This window comes from Peromyscus californicus, unplaced genomic scaffold (assembly GCF_007827085.1).
Source record: "Peromyscus californicus insignis strain IS unplaced genomic scaffold, ASM782708v3 Scaffold_10__1_contigs__length_136768540, whole genome shotgun sequence".
NCBI lineage: Eukaryota > Metazoa > Chordata > Mammalia > Rodentia > Cricetidae > Peromyscus > Peromyscus californicus.
This window is the reverse complement of record NW_026294391.1, coordinates 45,014,646-45,032,163: the sequence shown is the minus strand read 5'-3', so window position 1 is coordinate 45,032,163 and position 17,518 is coordinate 45,014,646. Positions and strand designations below refer to the sequence as shown.

Below are 17,518 nucleotides of genomic sequence, written 5' to 3'. Positions count from 1 at the left end.
TAGCCATTCTTGTTTAGCCAATTCAGTTATTCCCAAATGAGAGCAAAATAAAACAAAATATAAGAACTTATGTATTTTATTATGCTTTGCGGTATTTACACATTGAAAAACTAAAGGCATCACATTTTTCTAATCTACTCACTGAACACATCTGTTGTACTGCATGGCAAAGTGGAAATATAAAGGAAACAAGATTAAAGAACACAGTGGCAATAGTAAGATCTAACACTGGCAAAGGACCCACTGTATGGCAGGCACTATACTAATCTCTATTCAAGTTTTAACATGTTGGAATTCCACAACAGTATTTTTTTCCTTATACGAATAGGGAAGGGAAGATGAAGGACCCAAGTGATTGTAATAGTCCTGAGTTTTCAAATATTGAATTGGAGTCTATGTCTCTACTATTGGACTATGGAGTTCTTACCCTTTTAGCATAACTATAAAATGCGTGTGTGGGATACAATACATTTGTGTGTACACCAGGCAAACAGAAGTAAGCAGAAATTTGAAAACAGAAGAAATCTAAGATTTTTTTTCTGAGATAGACTTTCTCTGTGTAGCTTTGGAGCCTGCCCTAGAATCCGCTTTGTAGACCAGGCTGGTCGAGAACACATAGAGATCCACCTGCCTCTGTCTCCCAAGTGCTAGGATTAAAGGCGTGCGTCACCACTGCCCAATCCAAGATTCTTGTATCTAAAAAGGTTTTGTGCAAGAAACAAATTTAGAATATACTGATTCACTGCTTAGAAAGGTCTGTGTTCTTTTTCTCAAGAGAGAAAACTGAGTTTATTTAAATCCTATTCCATATTCATTAGTAGAATGAAAGGCTGCCTACATTGAACTTCAAAAGTACTTCATGGATAAACAATGTAACTACATCTTTGTTTTTAATTTACTAGAAAAGAATCTGTGCTTTATAAAGTTATTAAATCATACTTAATAGCTACTTTTTTATAATAAAATTAACAATTGAAGTAGCTATTTTTATGTATGTATTCTGTAACATAGATTGAACTTTTTGAATAGCCTATTCATATTTATATAAATCACTTTATTATAAGAAATTTACAAACAAAATACACTTTGCAGATATATTAATATAGTGACTCAAATAAACACTTGCCCATATGCAAAGTCTATGCAAGTCATCAAATTCTCTATACAATCAGAGCAGCCATTTAGAAGCTGTGAAACTTCACTTTGGAATTTACAGCTTCACTATCAATTATAGTTTTGCACTTATCCACTACATACAGAGAGAGAAAAATGCACAAATAAAAATGAAAAATCAGTGACATTAAACTAGAAAAACAATTTGCTTTATATTCTCTTTTACAACTCATGTGTTATTTATTTGCATCCTGTCCTTCCTCATCACCTAATATTTACCTTCCCTTGATCTCCAAGAAATTCTTTCCCAACTATACTTCAGACAAGGGGTTACTATCCAGAATTCACAAAGAATTACAGAAGTTAAATACCATGGAAATCAAACTGCCAATCAACAAATGTACTAATGAATGGACAATTTTCAAGAAAAAAAAAGAAGAAACACAAATGATCAATAATTATATTTTAAATGTGCTCAACATCTTTAGTCAACAGGAAAATACAAATAAAACTACTTTGGCCAACCACATCACCCAAGTCAGAATAGCGACCACTAACTAATCCAACAGCAAAAGATGGAGAGCATGTAGAAAATAGAGGAACCTTTATTCACTCCTGGTGGAGATACAAATTAATAGAGCCATTATAGAAATAAATGTGGACATTCCTCAAAAATTAAAAATAAAACTAGCCTATTCCTCAGCTACTTCATTCTCAGGCACATGCCCAGAGAATTTGATACTCCACAGCAGAGATGCTGTTTTATTCACTATATCAAGAAAACAGAACCAACCTAGGTATTCATCAGCAGACTAATGGGGAATGAAAATGTGTACATTTTAAAGTGGAATGTTATTCAGCTCCAGGGAAAAATTATATAACAAAATTTGCAGAAATATAGATGAGCTAGAATATGTATGACTGTCTATATTCCTCAAAATGTATATAATGTAATGTGTTTTATAAATATACGGTAACATGAAATCTAAATATTTTAAGATACATTGTACGCTAATAAAGTTAGCCACTTAACTTAGATAATAACTTTTTCTGACAAAAATATCTTAAAACAATTTGAAAATAATATATTGGAATGATATCAAATAATACATTAGCCACATTCCTAGTAGGCCTCAAAAGGTGCTGCTACTTCACTTTGGTATAAAACTTGAGCTAAAATTTCACCCGTTTATTTTATCTCAGAATTATTTCTGTTTTATTATTTCTCATACTGAAATATTGAGTCTACTTTTCATATAACCAATTAAGAAAAATTCTACATCTTGTGTGGCTCTCTGTTTGTTCCTTACTATTACATTGATTTAATGCCTTAAGTACATTTTGAACTTGATCTTTCTTTCTTATGCCAGTATAAACTGACTATTTTAGGTTAACTTTTTTCCTAAATAAATGCAGTTCCTTTCCATTTTCTTAAATTGCATTCAGGTTTCCTTCCTTCCCATCTTATCTGTTTTTTCCACTGCAATAGGGAAAAAAAAACTTTTCCAAAATACAGATTCCACTATGTCCAATGTCAAGTCTACCTCTTAGAATTAGGTTACATGTCTTTCAGTCTTGCTCCTGTGAAACTATCTTTCTCGAGTCCTTTCTAACATATCCAGTTTTCATTCCTTCCAGGCTTTGTGCACATCGTTACTTGAAATTGCCATTTTGATGATTGCCAAATTGTCATTCATTCTTGAAGACAATACAAGTAGTCTGGAATCCTTGTTTCTTTTTATTGAAATCATTTTGGTAGTTTATATGATTTTCTATTATACATTATGTTAAATTTCTATTGTTTACATGTATAGCTTTCTTTCCTGTTTACAAGAGGCTTTTGTTACAATGATAAAATAAATAATAAAATAAAATAAATAAATAAAATTTATTTATCATTGTAACAAAATTCATGAGCACATGCTCATAGGATTGTTTAGGGCTTTGGACTGATGTTTATAACGGTCATTGATTTTACTTGTTGATGTTTTAAATTAACTTATAAGGTAGTTATTATAGGTAGATAGCAGTGTCTTTATTAAAAAATGTCTAAGTTACTGTAACTATTTTTGTTACTCAATAAAACATTGAATTACTAATATGCCTATGATCTGTCTACCCTTGTGGTCATAATTTTCATTCCCCAGTTTTACAAAGATAATAAACAATGGCATTCAAATACAGGATTTTAATCATCATGTATACAATGAGTTATGGGACACTTACCAAAGAAAATGTTCTTTACCAACCTTTTGAATCCAGTGCTTTTTTAAATTTCCACCCTCCAGTATCACATAAAATGTACCGCAATAAATATCCAGATGTATAAATACTAAGCAAAAATATAATAATTTAGTTACATATTCATTTGTTCCCAACTATTCAAGAAACATTTGATTATGATTTGTACTTTAATTTTTTTCTAAATTTTAACTATGGCTTAGGATTCAACAAGATAAAATAAGACGCTGACTTATTTCCCCAGTTACGTAGTATCCATCAATCAAGTATTGATCTTTAACACAACATTATCAAGGTCTTAAACCAAATGGACACATATGTGTAAACACAGCTGTTTGCTTCAATACTTTTACCCCAACTTGCTTTGTCCCACAATCATCAGTCATTTCTCCACTTACCCAGTCAAAAAGTGCCTTAAGAACTACAGGGCATGAGTCCTATCCCACCATTGCGTTTAATAGGTTAGTTGAAACCCTCTACCTTCCTGTTTAGCTTGCCAGTTTTACAAACCTGTGCTCGACTTTTTCTGTCCTAAATCTACCTTTATTCTTTTCAGTTTTCTACATAAAAATATATCTATTAAATACTTTTTCAATTTAATTCAGATTTACTTTTTGTAGAAAATAAATATGATGTACATGTCTGATTTTATAAGACCGAGTATTGTTTAATTGGTAGACAGTAGACAATCCTTTGAAATAAGCCAAGGAACCAAAGAGAAGCAGTAAACAATAGAGGTTTTCTCCTTTTTCTTTATTTATTGATTGATTGACTGATTTGTTTGTTTATTTGTTTATCTGAAGAAGTTAAGCACTCTGCATTGGCATCTTTGCATCCCATTCACAGTAGGTCACATATGCATTATGCTCTATTTCAGGAACTCCACATATTGTATGAAAGTATCCATCTCACTGACAGTAGGAGAAAATGACACGGGACTCTGCTACAATTCCAAGATGAAGTACTTTGAAAAAGCTGAACTCAGCAAAAGCAAGGAAATTTCATGCCGAGACATAGAGGACTTTTTATTACCAACCAGAGAACCTGAAATCCTTTGGTACAAGGTATGGATTCTGGAAGATTTTACTGCCTACAAATAATTTAATGTGCATCTTATTCTAGAGAAATCTGTGTAAAAGATTAGTTAAGATATACCTCATGTCTTACAGAGTGCTATAGCAAGTTGCGCTGGTCATTACAGGTTTTTTTTATGAGATTTTATTTAATTTTATTTATAACACTCATGTGTATGAGTGTTACCTGAATGTATGTCTGTACCAGGTGTATGCAGAACCTGAACAGGCAATTAGAGGACATCAGATCCCTGGGACTGGAGTTATAGATGGTTGTGAGTGGCCATGTGGGTTTTAGGAATTGGATCTTGGTCATCTGAAAGTGCAGACAGTGCTTTTAACTGCCTAGCCCCTGGTCAACATAAGTTTTAAATATCATATGCTTTGATAAATAAAGTATTGGTTAATACTAGCACGGTTGGTCTACTGCATAAGTTGTTGTGTTAATATTTAAATCTTGCTTATATCAACAACTGTCACACAAATTTGGAAACTGAAACAGACTGAACAATCATTTCTCGGCTTAGCATTCCAGCATATCCCAAAGCAAGAAAGAAACAATACTCATTTGTTTTATGGTACCCTAATTTCAATGGAATATTATATTGAATGGTCATAACTTTGTGTATATTATAATCATTTCATAGATAAATATGCATATAAATAACATATTAGAAAACCGATAATATTACAATAGTAGCATTTCCTTCAAAAAGAGAATAACCCAGTCCTTTTTGGCTATCACATTGCTGATATTCACTGGTCTTCCAAAAATACTTATGGTTTTAAGCTTAGTTTTATGACCCAAGAAGATTTTTGGTTTTGGGCATACTCAAAATTTAATATAGAATCTGTGAGGGTTCATGTTGCTAAAGTTTTCCTGTCTGGCCCACAGTCAGGACAAACTGTCCACCAGTCCCACAACCACTCAGACCCAACCAAGTAAACACAGAGACTTATATTGGTTACAAACTGTATGGCCGTGGCAGGCTTCTTGCTAACTGTTCTTATAGCTTAAATTAATCCATTTCCATTAATCTATACCTTGCCACATGGCTCATGGCTTACCGGCATTTTTACATGCTGTTTCTCATCATGGCGGCTGGCATGTCTCTTTCACTCAGCCTTCCACTTCCCAGCTCTATTCTCCTCCTTGTCCCGCCTATACTTCCTGCCTAGCCATGGGCCAATCAGTGATTTATTTACCAACCAATCAGAGCAACACATTTGCCATACAGAACATCCCACAGCACTCCCCCCACCTTTTTTTTTCAAAAAGGAAGGTTTTAACCTTAACAAAGTAAAATTACATATAATTTGGGAATTTGGGCATAGCTTTTCTTACTACTTCCTGCTGGAGGGGGGCGCAGTATCTTCTGGGGACACAAAGAAAATTTTAGAATTATGGAATAGTCCATGAGGGTGTATCGTCTGAGCCAGTTGCCTTCAAATCATTTTGGATGTTGGATCATCTGGGCCATGGTGTCATCGGAGACCTTTCAGGGGGTCTTGGCTGGTCAAACTTGATGTATCTTAATCTGGAACAAATCCATAGCCTTTGACTTTCTGTGGGAACAAAAGCAGAGTCTCCTTTCCAAAGTAACATATCCTTACATCCAAATTTTGAAGTCAAGGTACCTTTAAAATATACATTTTGGCATAACTCAACAGCTTTTGCAATCAAATGTTTTTCTTCAGTTACGAATATCAAAGAGAACATAATCCAGATTCTCTGTGTGGTAGCCATCTTTATGTGGCTTATATTTTATATTAGCTTGAGCCTATTGCTTTAAACTGCAGCCTTCTAAGCCTGAAACGGCGGTGGGTGCTGTGGCTGCTGGCTCCGCCCACTTTAGCTTCCCAACATGGCGGTGATACGTTTTCCGCCAGCTCAGGGAGCCATCAACTCTCAGAAATAGTGGGTCTTTGCTTCTATCAAAGCAGCGTGTAGCCCAGAAACCTCTTTTTTTTTTGTTTTTTGTTTTTTTGTTTTGTACTAGCAAAGGCTAAATCCACCACACAGCTTAATGTGCCACTTGCAGAGGCCTCATTCCCGGCCATACTGCAGGTCGAGCATGCACGCCAGGAACCCGCCATAGTAGCTCAAACACGCAGGCTGCAGCTAGCTTAAAAGAGACAACTAGGAGCTGTTTTTAGCTCCATTTTAGAATCTTTTTACTCAGGTTTTAGGTGGAAACTCTTGCCACCACGTTGGACGCCATTTGTTGCTAAAGTTTTCCTGTCTGGCCCACAGTCAGGACAAACTCTCTGCCCGCCAGTCCCACAGCCACTCAGACCCAACCAAGTAAACACAGAGACTTATATTGGTTACAAACTGTATGGCCGTGGCAGGCTTCTTGCTAACTGTTCTTATAGCTTAAATTAATCCATTTCCATTAATCTATACCTTGCCACATGGCTCATGGCTTACCGACATTTTTACACGCTGTTTCTCATCATGGCGGCTGGCAGTGTCTCTCTCACTCAACCTTCCACTTCCCAGCTCTATTCTCCTCCTTGTCCCGCCTATACTTCCTGCCTAGCCATGGGCCAATCAGTGATTTATTTACCAACCAATCAGAGCAACACATTTGCCATACAGAACATCCCACAGCAGGTTCATATGGAAATAGTTTGTACACAAAAACTCCTAACTTATCATTTTCTTTGTCTAATTGGTTGGGAGTTGGACTTTAAGAAACTAAGCTTCATACTACTTAGTGTACACCTATCAGAATTGTAATGTTAACCCTTGTAATTAATTGCCCATGAATTAGAATAAAAACTATTAAAAAATAAAACAAGGAACCTGAACAAGTTAAAAAACATTTCTTCAAAATTATCAGCATTCTTTTCAAAGGCTTAACTTCATTTCTGGATATCAAACAATGGGATCTCAGAACATCACGGGAACTGTTGAACCATTTTTCAGCTCTTCCCTTAGTTTCCAGTCCTGGACAATGTCAAATATCACTAAATTATTAGCACAACAGGGAATATTTAAGAATATGATGAAACCAAAGTTTTCTAAAACCACATTTTTTTTTTAGCACTTGTGTGTGAACATTCTAAACTTGAGTCTTTTTTTTTTTATGGATAAGTTGATTTTGAGATATTTATTTTTCCTTATCATTTGCAGTGAACATTTTAAGTTTTTCTGAAGTATAAGAGTAAACACACATACTTGTGTACCTTTCATTTAAAAGAAATTCAACAAATTCAACTTCAATTAAAGTTTCCTGGTTTCCTGGTATTTATTTCGATATGTTGTCACCATTGCAGTAGTCATTTAAGATATAAAAAGCATCATAATAGAGTGTTATCTAGAGACACAGTACATATCATATGACACTTTAAATTGTGTTTTTTTTAGTCAAGCCTTAACCTCTGCCACATAATATGGACATTAAGAGGCTAACTCTAAAGTATGATACTTTAATAAAAATGTGTGCAATTATGACTGTTTATGCAACTAATATAAGGAAATAATATGTATATTTTGGGTTGAAATAACTGAAAAAACTACACATAATTACACAGAGGCACTGACTCACATATTATAATGGCCCTTAAAAACTTTACTTGCCAATGAATAGTTTTACTTGTCTATAGTTTCCCAAAATTTAAAGCGATTTTGTCCTCATTCTATTAGTTTACAGACTAGTCTGAGAATAGGGATTTATGTTTTTGGAAAAACAGAAGTTCTTAACCCAATAACCTCACCATCAAACAGATCATAATTTTGTATCTCTATTAATAATAAAAATAGATATTTATGGTATGTGACAAATGAAGATCCCTCATCCACTAATAATCAGAGTGTAATCTAGTATAGCTCTTATGGTAATCATTACAGATACTTTTCAAAATGTTAAAAATAGAACTTCCATATGACAGAATCATACCATTCTTGGGGTAGACCCAAATAATCATATATCCTACCACAAGATACATATGTATCTGTTTTATTGCTGCATTTTCACATCAGTAAGGAAATGGATCAAGCATAGATGCCCATATACAAATAAATGCATAAAGAAAATGTGTTATATATACACAATGTAATTTTGCTCGAGCATAAAGAAAAAAAACTTCAAGAAAATAGATAGAACCAAAAAGTATTATATTAAATGATGTTTCCCCATCTTAGAAAAAAATTACATATTCTCAGATATACATATTCTGTTGCTGTATATGTACATGTAAGTAAGAGTTTGTGAGAGTGATCATAGATTATCAGACAAGGTAGAACTGCACAAGTAGGAAGAGATGTTGCTAAAGCCAACTAAGGTAGTCAAGGTAAGTGAGGAAAGGTGACATGGCAGTAGAAAAGAGGCTACTGAGCATGCAAGGGCACAAATCAAGAGGGAGGGAGACAGAGAAGAAGAGTGTACAAGAGAAACAATAAAAGAAAATTTTGTTTGGAAAATGCTATAATGAAAACTAATTATTTGTGTGCTAATAGAAAATCAAAAGGCCTTTTATACAAATGTTAAATGTTTCTTCAGTGTATAGAGGTTTTGCTTTTAATAACTGCAGCAATTATATCTTGGTATAATATGGAACAGAAAAAAATTATCTTATAAAACTTTTTTCCATTGTTTATTTAATAATACATTTTAAATTTTGTGTAGTGAATAACAAAATAGTTAATTTCACAATAATCCTCTATGATTTGCTTTTAAATTTTATGTTGAGTGTGATTAACATATACCTGTTATTGTATCTAACAAATCAATACGTATCTACTGTGACCCTGAAACTACTCTTCAAGTAGTTTCTGATTTCCAGATTTGGAATAAAAGAATGTAATCCTAACTTGAGGCAGGTTGATCAGGACTTAAAGCCTCATCTCAGTTACATAGCAAGTTCAAGGCCAGCTTGATCTACAGGAGACCCTGTGTAGGTTTTCTTTTGATGAAACCAAAAACTACTGCTTTAATGGTTCAAATTTTTTTTACTTATCATGTATACTACTCAATTTTATGTTCTTTGCATAGGAATGTAGAACAAAATCATGGAGACCAAGTATTGTGTTCAAAAGAGATACCTTACTCATAAGAGAAGTCAAAGAAGATGACATTGGAAACTACACCTGTGAATTGAAATATGGCGGCTTTGTGGTGAGAAGAACCACCGAGTTAACTGTTACAGGTAATCACAGTCAATGTTTCATTTGCAAGTAAAGAAAATGCCTCATGAGTCAGTTTCAGGGCTGTATATTGATATTTTCAAACGTGGGTATGAAAATAAGCACTCAAGCAAATGCTGACTGCATTCCTATAGGTGAAATTGATTCCTCCTTGTTTTTAAATCATCTTATGCTGAAATACATTTGAAAGGTTGAATAGAATATGTTTAGAGAAATATACAAATATTAGCTTTTGAAAGTACTTGAAATAATGAGTTTACAATGTTCAAAGATTATGCTTGTACTTTGTAGTGGAATCATTTTTAGAAACATTTTTTAGAGTAATGGAATGGAATACATGAAGTCTATCTCTGTATTTATGTGAACATTAGAAATCTACCTCTCCTGAATGTTAGACAAATTCTTTTTCTGTTTCACTTATTTATCACTATATAGATGACACATATGATGGAATTGCTAATCAAAATGACTCTGAGATACAATCTCACACCTCTCAGAATGGCTAAGATCAAAACCACTGATGACAGCTTATATTGGAGAGGATGTGGAGAAAGGGGAACACTCATCCACATATGATCTCATAGGCTAAAAAAAGAAAAAGAAAACAATTTCAGACAAAATCATTTAAAAATGTAAGATTATTTTTAAGGATCACAGAATCATCCTCATATCTTGTTAATACAGAAAGTAACCAGAATAGTATTAGAGCACTGCTTATTAAAAAAACAATGTACAATTCACAAGTCTAACAAATTTAGTTGAATTATTGTAAGCTCCAGAGTATAAGTTTACTAATGTATAAAATGATTAAGATGAAATTTGCCTTATGGGGGATTTTCAAATGTCAAAAGAATTAAGGTAATATGTATACGATAAATTTGCAATGTAGAAAATGCAAATATTTAGCAATTTAGTTGCAAAATTTAGCAAAGAATTGTATTCATGATCAATTTTTTATTTACAATAATCACTTTTGTAAAAGTTTCTCATGGAAGGCTAGAAGAAGGGAATCCAGGACAAAAAATGAGAAATTACAGATATTTGCACATCCTTATTGAAAGAGGCTCCTCATGACTTTTGGGGGTCATATTTGCAAACATTTTTAGAACAGCATAAATAACTAATTTCATACCTTCACTAATACTTGTAAAACAGCTTTCTTTTACATGAAAAATATCTTTTTGATATGTGCATGTATCCATGCATCATATAAGAATCCATTTCTTAGCCAGGTGGTGGTGGCACACACCTTTAATCCCAGCACTCGGGAGGCAGAGGCAGGCAGATCTCTGTGAGTTTGAGGCCAGCCTGGGCTACAGAGTGAGTTCCAGGAAAGGCTCCAAAGCTACACAGAGAAACCCTGTCTCAAAACAACAACAACAAAAGAATCCACTTCTTTTAAATCTTGAACTATGATTTAATTTGACTCAAAACTGCATTGTTTGGGGGGCTCATTTGCCAAATACCAATTATTCTGACAAGGGGGAAATTCTTTACATGAGATGCTCTTTGGTAAAGGCTTTGATAAATATTAGAAACAGTAAAGAACTGACACTTGCAATTTATGATAGACTTGAATAGTCAACATACATTTAGTATGTGGTGTGTATTATATACCCATCATAAGTGTGTATATGATTTGCAATCATTTGGGTTACAGTTTGGCTGTGTGTAATAGATCAGTGTGCAGAAAAATTCGGAGGAGCACTTTATCACTTCTGTTAATGTTGTTTTCAACAGTTCAGTGAAAAATATGCCAGCGTACACAATAAATATTAAAAATTTTCTGTTCAAATTTTAGCTTACAAAGTATACTAAAGTAGCTTTTCTAAATGTTAGGTATTTAGAAAGAAAGAACTTAAAATATGAATGAAAGTGATATTCTGAATAAAGATAATATCCATTTCTTGCCTTAACTCTTCAGAAAGGGAAGTATATCCATGGTAAACATATCTTTATTTTCTCTAGAAACACTAAGATTTATAAATACAATCCATTATGAGGTAGTTAGAAATTAAACATTGTGTCTTGACTGATAAAAAAAAACTTGCATAAGAACATTTGGTAAACCTAAGAGTAGGTTTTTACTCTTATATTGTTTTACAATTTTTTATACTTTCTGGATTTGTACAAAAACTTCCAGTTTTCTTCATATGGAAAAGAACAATACCTAAGTCCAGATATCCAAGAGAAATTTGATGATTTTGACACAAATCAATTATATAAATAAATGGGTCTCACTGTGATAAAGCTTTGCATTCCTGTGTTATGCATTCATCATGAGCAAACTCCCTTCTATTGCTCTTTATCTGGTATGACCTGTTCAGCTGATATCCCATGTAGGCCTGCTTTTTTTCTAAAGGGAAACAGAGGAGAGTGAACGTGGGGGAGAGGGGAAGAGGGAGGGGGAGGCTGGGAGAGGAGGGAGTAGAAACTGCAATTGGGATGTATTGTATGAGAGAAGAATAAAAGATAAAGGAAAGAAAGTGCCAAATTATACATGAATATATACATGTATCTCTTTTATATGATGACTATTTTCTTTGGTCAGATTCCCAGGAGGGGGAGAGCTGAATCATGTCACAGTTCTACTACAGTTTTTGTTTTGTTCTGTTTTGTTTTAGCAACATTCATACTAATTGCTACATAGGTATTCCCCTTTCTTCATATTAAAGCCAGAATTTGTTGCCCCCTCCCTCCTGTCTTACTAATTCTGACTGGGGAAAGCTAGCATCTCAATGTAATTTCTTTTGCAGTTACCTGAGGACTAAAGGTGTTGAATATCTAAACGATATTTCTCAGTCATGTGTATTTCCTCTTTTGAGAAGCCTCTGCCACAATTAAAAATATTTCCTTCATTTTTAATAATTGTTATCATTTCCCTTTCCAAGCTCTTCTATATATTCTTCCTTCTTCCCTTTCAAATTCATGGACTCAGTTTTTTATTAATTGTTGTTGTGTATATATTTTTTCTAGGCCCTGCTGAATTTAAAATTTTCTGTTAAATAATCTTTTGTTACTCCAATAGTCCACCTTTATATGTGAATGACCTTTCCACTCTTACAGCTTTCAATATCCTCTCTTTAATCTCTATCTTTTAATGCTTTAGCTAGTCATGCACGCGTGCGCACGCGTGCGCACACACACACACACACACACACACACACACATATATATATATACATATGTATATATATATATATATATATATATATATATATATATATATATATATATATTCCTAAGTACACAAATACAATCTGCCTTGTCTGTATATTATGATTGTATGTATGTTTTCAAGGATAATCATTTGGTATTGGAAAACCAATTGGTGTGTTCAGGAAGATTATTTCTCTTACTCTCAGAATTCCTTAGCTGCCTATAGCTCTTTGTGTAGGGTTGTGGCCTCAAGGACTTTCTCCCAAACTCATTAGCATGTCCGTTTTTGTTGTCCTTGTTAAGATCATGTTTGGGCAGTCATGTTGGTGGAACTTTATAGGTATAGCTTCTGAAATTGCTCTGCCTTCCCCACCCTAATGGACTCTGTCACTCTTTGGTAGTTGATTTTTTTGTTTGTTTGCTTTTTGTTTTTTGTTTTTCGAGACAGGGTTTCTCTGTGTAGCTTTGCGCCTTTCCTGGAACTCACTTGGTAGCCCAGGCTGGCCTCGAACTCACAGAGATCCGCCGGCCTCTACCTCCCGAGTGCTGGGATTAAAGGCGTGCGCCACCACCGCCCGGCGACTCTGTTACTCTTGAACCATAAGCTAATATATTTTTTTTTATTCTTTAAGTTGTTTTGGTCATAGTATTTTATCACAGGAACAGAAATGTATAATTCAATAGTTTTTCTAGATATAATAGTCTGAGTTAGCAGTTGTGGTATTTACAGACATTCAATACCTCTTTATAAGCACTACTGGATTTAAAAGATTCTGTTAAATAATCACTTCTTACTCTAATGGATCTGCTTTATAAGTGAATGACCTTTCTCTCTTACAGTTTTCAACAACCTTTCTTTATTCTATATCTCTCAATGTTTTAACTACAAGATATCATGGGGAGTTTGTTTTCTGCTCCTGTCAATTTGATGTTCTATAGAGTTCATACATATCTAGGCAACATATTCTCTAGGTTTGGAAATTTTTCTTCTATATAATTGAAAATGTTCTGTAAATGTTTGCTATCTTCTCCTTCCTCCATGCCCATAATTTGAAAGTTAAATCTCTCCACAAAGTCCAAAACCTTTTTCTTGTTCTATTTTAAAAAATAAATTCTCGTCAACTTTTACTCTATGATCAAATTTCTCTACTCTCATCTAGTTCTGCGTTTTTGCCCATATGATCCAGTCTGTTGATGAAGTGATCATTGAAGTTTTTAATTCCCACTGTCATTTCAGTTTGTTTTTTCTTCAGTAATTGTACATCTTTATTAAATTGTATTTTATGTCATGGATTGATTTTGATCCTTTTGTAGTATACTCATACCCTCTTTTAGTTGTTTACTCAGTGCTTTATTTCAATTCGTTTTCTGGAAGATCTAGGCAGTTCTCATTGTTTCTAGCCAGCAGTTTCTATTCCTAGTCTTCTTTTGAGAGTTTACTACACTCTGTACAAAGAGACATTATCCAAGAGTCAACATGTCCTTTGTTGGTCCCCTCCTCTGCTGTCTTCTGGTGTAGTTGTCCAAGTCCACTTGACTGACACTGAAGAAGTTCTGATCAACTGGTTCAGTGAGATTAAGATCTGAGAAGCTAGGTATGTAATGAGGAGACCTATGGAGTCAGAAGGGGAAGAACTTACCTGGGGGCACTGGAAAGTGGGATCACAGTAAAGCAGGCAACTTATAAAGTAGGAATGACTCGGCCTTTCATGGTGGTGAGAGATCACAGAGGAACTATGAAATCTGGAAGCACTTGGAGGCAAGATTCAGGAGTTGCTGACAGGACAAGTGAGGACGAATGATATCTGCATAGTAGCTCAAAGAAGCAAGATTACAGAGGAGATGGACTGCCTGGGATAGTAAGGAGCAATCTTACTTAGTCATATGGGGAAAGAGTATCTTAGAGTACATGAGCAGGCCTATGGGATGAGAAGATGTAGACCAAATTCGTGACTGAGGAGAGAAGGTGAATATAATTAGAGGTACCAAGAGAAGTGAAACTCTTTAAAAGAAAGAATGCAGATCTCTGCTGCCTATGAATCTGATGATTCCTTAATGATCCTAAGATTTGACTGTATTTTTATTTATAGACTTCTATTTGGAATTATTTAATACTCTTCTGAACAATAATAGTGTCTTAGTTAGGGTTTTGTTACTATGGGGAGGCACCATGACCATGGCAACTTTTATAAAGGAAAACATTTAATTGGGGCTGTCTTACAGTTTCAGAGGTTTAGTCCATTATTCATGATGAGAAGCATGGTGGCATGCAGGCAGACATGGTGCTGGAGAGGTAGCTGAGAATTCTACATCTTGATATGCAGACAGCAGGAGACTGTGTGCCACACCTAGCATAGCTTGAGCATATGAGAGCTCAAAGCCCGCCTCCACAGTGCTATACTTCCTCTAACAAGGCCACACCAACTCCAACAAGGCCACACCTCCTTATATTGCCACTTGCTATGGACCAAGCATTCAAATATATGAGTCTCTGGAACCATTTCTATTCAAACCACCACATTCCACACCCTGGCACCCATAAGATTCTAACCATATCATAATGCAAAATTACATTTAGTCCAACTTCAAAAGACCCATACTCTACAGTCCCAAACCTACTTAAAAGTCTAAAGTTCAAAGTCTCTTCTGAGAGTCAAGCAATTTCTTGACTATAATCCTCTGTAAAATAAAAATAAAAATCAGATAACATACTTTCAACATATAATGGCACAGGATATACATTATCATTCCAAAACATAGAGAAGGGAGCATAGTGAGGAAATAATGAACCAAACAAGACCAAAATCCAGCTGGGCAAGCGCCAAACTCTACATCTACATGTCTGGTGTTAAAGTACTCTTCAGATCTCCAACTCCTTTCAACTTTATTGACTGCAACACACTTCTTTCTCTTGAGCTGTCTACATTCCCTCTCAGCAGCTTTCCTTGGGCAGGTATCCCATGACTCTGGCATCTCCAAAATTTTAGGGTCTCTAAGTCAATCCAGGCTTCACCTTCAGAGCTTCATGCAATCGTTTCTCTGGACCTACAATAAGGGATACCTCTGCCAAACACCATGTTTTTCCTAGTTGTGGAGAGATACTCCATAACTCCTGTCTTCTATTCTTGACTCTAAAGCTAGAACCACATGCCTGAAGCTGCCAAGTTCTGTTGATTGTTGAGGTTAGAATTGGGTCCTCTCATTCAATTATGTTTTCACCAGTTTTCTATTTTCAATGATTTCCGTTGCTACCTAAGCTTAGCTCTTCTGTAATTTGCTCTGTAGACCTGGCTTTCCTCAACCTCAAAGATCCACCCGCCTCTACCTTCCATGAGAGTGCTGGGATTAAAGGCATGCACCACCACATCCCATTCTATGCTTTTCTTTAATTATTTTTCACAAGTTGGAAATTTAGCTGGGTAGAATGATGCCCTGAGGTTGTCATTCTTTTATTTCATTTAATATCTTACTTTTCTTTAATTTTTCATCCCCTTAAACATAGGACCTAGTTGTATTTCATTTCCTGGTGCCCTTTTTCTTCTCATATTGTACATATTTTTTGCTTCTTCAACTTGCTCTATCTCATTATAAATCCTCATAAGAGTGAACACTAATAATCACATGAAAGAGTCAATACTAGGCTGTTTTGAGATTTCTTCTGCCAAGGGAATTAATCCAAATCTCTTCACTTTAGTCTCAGGAAGACTGTTTGGATAAAGGCAAAAACCAGCCACATTCTTCACCAAAATATCCCAAGACCATTCTCTCAGCCACATACTGACATTTTTCTCCTAGGAAACCCCTTGAGCCAGGCCCCTCAGCACCACTGTCTTCCATATCCCTAAAACAATTGCCCATTGAGTGCCACTTAAAGCTCTCAACAGCTTTTTTCTAATACACAATCTCCAAATCTGTATGCCTCCAAACAAAAATGTGGTCTAACCCATCACAGTAATACCCCACTCCTGGTACCAACTTCTTTCTTAATTAGGGTTTTATTGCTGTGGAGACACACCATAACCACAGCAACTTTTTATAAAGGAAAATATTTCATTGGGGCTGGCTTACAGTTTCAGAGGTTTAGTCCATTATCCATGGCATGCAGCTTGGTGGCATGCAGGCAGACATAGGGCTAGAAAAAGAGCTGAGAGTTCTATATTTTGATATGCAGGCAGCAGAAGGGGAATTGTGTGCCACAGTTGTTGTAGCATGAGCATATGAGACATCAAAGTCCACCTCTACAGCGCTACATTTCCTACAACAAGGCCACACCTACTCCAACAAGGCCATACATTCTACTAGTGTCACTCCCTATGGGCCAAGCATTCAAACACATGAGTCTATAGGGGCCATTCTTACTTAATCCCCCACAGATGGCAAGTAAAAAAATGTGCAAATACTCAAATTTCTAGTTATATAAATGGACAAATGACAGCTATTTACATTCCTTACACTAAACTATCATATACTTAAAATATAAATTTAGCAGTAACCCTTTTCCAAATTATTTCTGAAAATGTCAATATGGAAAAAATGTTGCATGTGGAAAATGATCCACATTAAACCTGACAGTCTTGAAATGAATGAGACTTCTTTAGATTTTCTTAAAGTTTTTGTCAGTAAAATACTTTGTTTCTTTTGAATCTTGCTAGTGTACAGACATACATGTGCACAAGCACACAAATACACTCACATACACTTTCTTGACATATAAGCAGGAATTTTGTAGCTTTTTGTAATTTTATCAATTTTACTGTATTCTTGAAAATAAATTTATTAA

General features: G+C 34.8%; 1 protein-coding gene across 1 annotated transcript in view; it reads left to right on the top strand.

Moving 5' to 3' along the window:
• Il1rapl1 (interleukin 1 receptor accessory protein like 1) overlaps positions 1–17,518 on the top strand; it is a 1,314,477-nt gene that overhangs the window by 753,972 nt on the left and 542,987 nt on the right. The window contains exons 4-5 of the mRNA XM_052732411.1: positions 4,232–4,418; positions 9,428–9,581. Of these exons, the coding sequence (XP_052588371.1) occupies positions 4,232–4,418; positions 9,428–9,581 (341 nt within the window). The remainder of the gene's footprint in view (positions 1–4,231; positions 4,419–9,427; positions 9,582–17,518) is intronic.